This window comes from Limulus polyphemus, unplaced genomic scaffold, assembly GCF_000517525.1.
Source record: "Limulus polyphemus unplaced genomic scaffold, Limulus_polyphemus-2.1.2 Scaffold12319, whole genome shotgun sequence".
NCBI lineage: Eukaryota > Metazoa > Arthropoda > Merostomata > Xiphosura > Limulidae > Limulus > Limulus polyphemus.
In genome coordinates, this window is record NW_013677929.1 from 7,873 (window position 1) to 12,248 (window position 4,376).

A 4,376-nucleotide genomic window follows, 5' to 3' on the forward strand; every position below is an offset into this window, starting at 1 on the left:
GCATGCTAGTCAAGTGATCTGTCATAGGGTGGCCATTAGTTGGGTGCCAATGTTGTATTTTGTTTTCCATGATATCTATCCTTGTCTTGGATTTGAGTCCAAAGCTAACTGCATGCTAGTCAAGTGATCTGTCATAGGGTGGCCATTAGTTGGGTGCCAATGTTGTATTTTGTTTTCCATGATATCTATCCTTGTCTTGGATTTGAGTCCAAAGCTAACTGCATGCTAGTCAAGTGATCTGTCATAGGGTGGCCATTAGTTGGGTGCCAATGTTGTATTTTGTTTTCCATGATATCTATCCTTGTCTTGGATTTGAGTCCAAAGCTAACTGCATGCTAGTCAAGTGATCTGTCAACTGAGGTAAAAAGCTAGAACTCTTAGCCCTTGCTAGTAAGGCATTTGTAAGTATTCAGACTACCAATGTTGGTCTGGGATGGTATACAGACCTTCATTGTATAGCTTACATCTGAGTAGTTGGCTCAAATAGCTTCTAAAATGTAGTATATGTAGACTTAAAAGTCCAAAAATTGTTTGCAACATTAGCTTTTTTGTATACACGTAGATCCAATGTCTTTTTTTTTTCTTTCATTTGTATAGAACACCTAAAATGTCATATAAAAGCAGTACAGTGTTAGTGCAGTTGGTACAATAGCAGACTGCTCTTCAAGTATTTGAGTATAAATCATAATATGCTATCAAATACAATCTTTTTTGACGTGTATTATTGAAAACAATTATACGTATTATTACATATGAAAAGCATCAAATTTGTTTTGAGTTATCTCTTTTCGACTCTCCTTAACAAGAAGTATTACTTTCTTCGTTCTTCCACTTCTATAAATGTGATAATTTCATTAGATAGAATGATTTAGATTTGACTGGAATTTCATCTTTTAATTTTGTATTTACCTTGAGTTATGTTCTCCCTTATAATTTGATCAAGTTCAATAATGAAAAGATTATCATTTATAACAGGGTGAAAGTAGAGTTCTTTCTAGAAGTCAAGTGGTTATATCCTGACTTTTAGGTTCTCATAAGGCAGCATGATATTTATAACTACTGAACACATCACATCTCTTTATTCTTCTAAAAACTTCAGTTCAGGTTAATTCCTGATTTTAATAATTATCTGTGTTGTACCAACAATGGGTACTGAAACCCGGTTTTTAGCATTATAAGCCTTTATAAGTCACAGGGGGGCATTCATGAAGACTGTAATGAAATTCATTTCACAATTCCAAAGATTGAGAAGCTAGACTAACAGAATAAAAACTGAGTTATTCTTAACCTTCTTGTTTGATAATCTGTCTATTTGAACTTTGTGTCAACCCATTGTGTGTAGCTTTGCACTCAGCAACAAACCAACAAACAACAACTCTTCACGAATGCAGTTGTCTCAATGTATTGCTGATTCTTAGGTTTTTCTGGTGTTTAAAAAAAAACAGTCTGTCAATAAATATGCTATACGTTTCTGTATTTTTAATAAATATTGGTATATTTTTAAGTTTTCAATAAATATTCTTTTCAAAAAGAACTGATAAAACATATTTCTTTATACTGGATGATGATAATAATGTATTTTGTGTTTTGAAAAGTTAGCAAAAAAACTTGAGATATGCAATAAAGCCATTTACATTATCACTGATTACAATTATTTTTTAAAAATAGGATATATGATTCTGCTGATTATGAACATCTACGTGTGTCTGTTGAAGTCAAGGAATTGTTCCAGTCCATATCAAGGTCTTATTGTTCTTATAATGTTTTTTGTCATCCCAACTTTCAATTCTGTTTGAAAAATGCATAAATATAACACACGTTTAGTCCTCAAATAACAGCAGCAACAACAGAATCTTTTTTTCTTCTTAGATTCATGTATTTGTTATTCATTTCAGTAATATTTATAAGTTGAAACAAGAAGCCATGCACTTGAAGTTCTTTTAGGCAGAATTAGAGTAAATTAATCTATGAGACCATGGTCAAATACATCAGTGGAAAGGGTTTGACCTCCTGAGTTCAAAATTGTAATTGGATCTCAAATTGGTCAAGAGATGATGAAATTATGAGCTAAAAGTTTGTACTTGAAAAATAACTCAGAATCATTCTATGAGCCGCTATGCTGTAGCTTAAAATAATACAATATATTCTGTTTTACTGTTAATTTTTGGTGAGTTAAAAACATTTTGTAAAAAGATATTTAATCATCTTTTGTTTTAGCTTCCTTTTCCCTTGCCAAATGGCCCCCAGTGGCACAGCAGTATGTCTGCGGACTTACAACGCTAAAAACCGGCTTTCGATGCCCGTGGTGGGCAGAGCACAGATAGCCCATTGTGTAGCTTTGTGCTGAACTTCAAACAAACCCTTGCCAAAAAGTCATGAAAAATTAACATAATTATATTCCAACTTAAAAAGGTAATCAGTGTTTCACCATTTGATTACCTTCACTGTTGATGATATTTTCAGGCATAAACCCAATAATATCTTGAAAGGTTTGGCCACCATATGAGATTTAATTCTAAATCCATATAGTAAGCCAACAGTAATGAATTAAAATTAATAAAAATGTATTTCAATATTGAGTTGACTGTGAAATGGGTGGCAACTTCCTGTTGGAGAAACACTTGTATAAATATATTGGTGACTATACAATCTACTTATTAAGTTCAAGTTTAATATTCCTATCAACACTATTAATTCAAAGTAAACCTTACTTATGTATCGATCACATAAACAGTTGTGTTCTAAATTTTTATACTAAGCTAAAGATACAAAATAATGATAAAATTACAATATTGAATTTTATTAATAAGACATTTCTACCAACACTGTTAACAAAACTAACTTTAAAGAAAGATTAGAGTAAACCTCTCTAGTGGATCCTATCAACAGTGCTTTTCTGCATCATTTATTGTAAATTTTTTGAATGAATTTACTCACTCTCAGTTGGGCACTGGATGAATACCAGTAAATCAAATTATATTATTCATGAGAACACTAGTACAAAGAATCTTAAAAGGTCTTTTAATTGATGTATTTAAAATACACACATTATTATGTGTATCTGATACTATTTATGTAATATATATTTTTGAGTGAAACTAAAAGCCAATATAGATATTTGACAAGAATGTCTATTATACCTGCAGAGCATAGGAGGATCTGTTAGTAACTGTTTTGGATAAATGTTAAATATATTGTTACTTGTCTTTGTTTCCAGAATAATATCATGGGCCTGGTTGTTTGGGTGATTGACTCGCAATCTGTTGATCGCGGGTTCATACCAAACATGCTCACCCATTCAGCCAGAGGGGTATTATAATGTAATGGTCAATTTCACTATTCGTTGGTAAAAGCTGGCAGTGGATGGTGTTGATTAGCTGCCTTCCCTCTAGTCTATCACTGCTAAATTAGGGATGGCTGGTGCAGATAGCCCTTGTGTAGCTTTGTGCGAAATTCAAAATAAACCAAAACAAAGTTATATCATTTGATTTGCAACAGCTACTACTCAAGTGGCATCATTTAAACTATAAAAGTGAAAACATTTAACTTTATTGTTGGTGTTTGAAGGATAAACCATCCATCATCTTAAACTAAATGTTTTTACTTATGAATTTTCAGGTATAATACTCAAACCATAGAGCTGGATCACAAGTTAAAGCCTTTTATCCCAGATTTTATTCCAGCAGTGGGAGATATTGATGCCTTTTTAAAGGTATGGATCTTGTCTCTCTGTAGTGGTGAAATTTTCATGTACGTGTCTTGTGTCTCTCTGTACTGGTGAAATTCTCATGTATGTGTCTTGTGTCTCTCTGTACTGGTGAAATTCTTGAGTACGTGTCTCGTGTCTCTCTGTACTAGTGAAATTCTCATATATGTGTCTCGTGTCTCTCTGTACTAGTGAAATTCTCATGTATGTGTCTTGTGTCTCTCTGTAGTGGTGAAATTCTCAAGTATGTGTCTTGTGTCTCTCTGTAGTGGTGAAATTCTCATGTATGTGTCTCGTGTCTCTCTGTAGTGGTGAAATTCTCATGTATGTGTCTTGTGTCTCTCTGTACTGGTGAAATTCTCATGTATGTGTCTCGTGTCTCTCTGTACTGGTAAAATTCTCATGTATGGCAGCTGATAGTAATATGTTGATAAAATTACAGTATAATATATTGTTTTTATAATAGTAACAAATTCAGTCCAAGAGGTTCAATCTGCAGAGGGTAAAGTACCTTTTGTAATTTGAGTATTTTAGCAGTAGGAGAGATTCACTTCACAGCTAAAACAGTAAAAAGTGTATCCTGTTGTTAAACTGAATCTATAGGAGAGATTCACTTCACAGCTAAAACAGTAAAAAGTGTATCCTGTTGTTAAACTGAATCTAAATGTTA

The 4,376-nt window shown here is 32.9% G+C and overlaps 1 protein-coding gene across 9 annotated transcripts in view; it reads left to right on the top strand.

Annotated features, from left to right (window-relative positions):
* LOC106476969 (intraflagellar transport protein 46 homolog) overlaps nucleotides 1–3,789 on the top strand; it is an 11,655-nt gene extending 7,866 nt beyond the window's left edge. For 5 of the 9 annotated variants that reach the window (XM_022380698.1, XM_022380702.1, XM_022380703.1 and 2 more), the window contains 2 exons: nucleotides 1,669–1,743; nucleotides 3,619–3,789. In XM_022380698.1, coding sequence (XP_022236406.1) covers nucleotides 1,669–1,743; nucleotides 3,619–3,781 — 238 coding nt within the window. In that variant the 3' untranslated portion in view covers nucleotides 3,782–3,789. The remainder of the gene's footprint in view (nucleotides 1–1,668; nucleotides 1,744–3,618) is intronic. The other 4 variants (XR_002609318.1, XR_002609319.1, XR_002609320.1 and 1 more) reach the window with 4 other exon arrangements.
* Nucleotides 3,790–4,376: the final 587 nt, after the last annotated feature.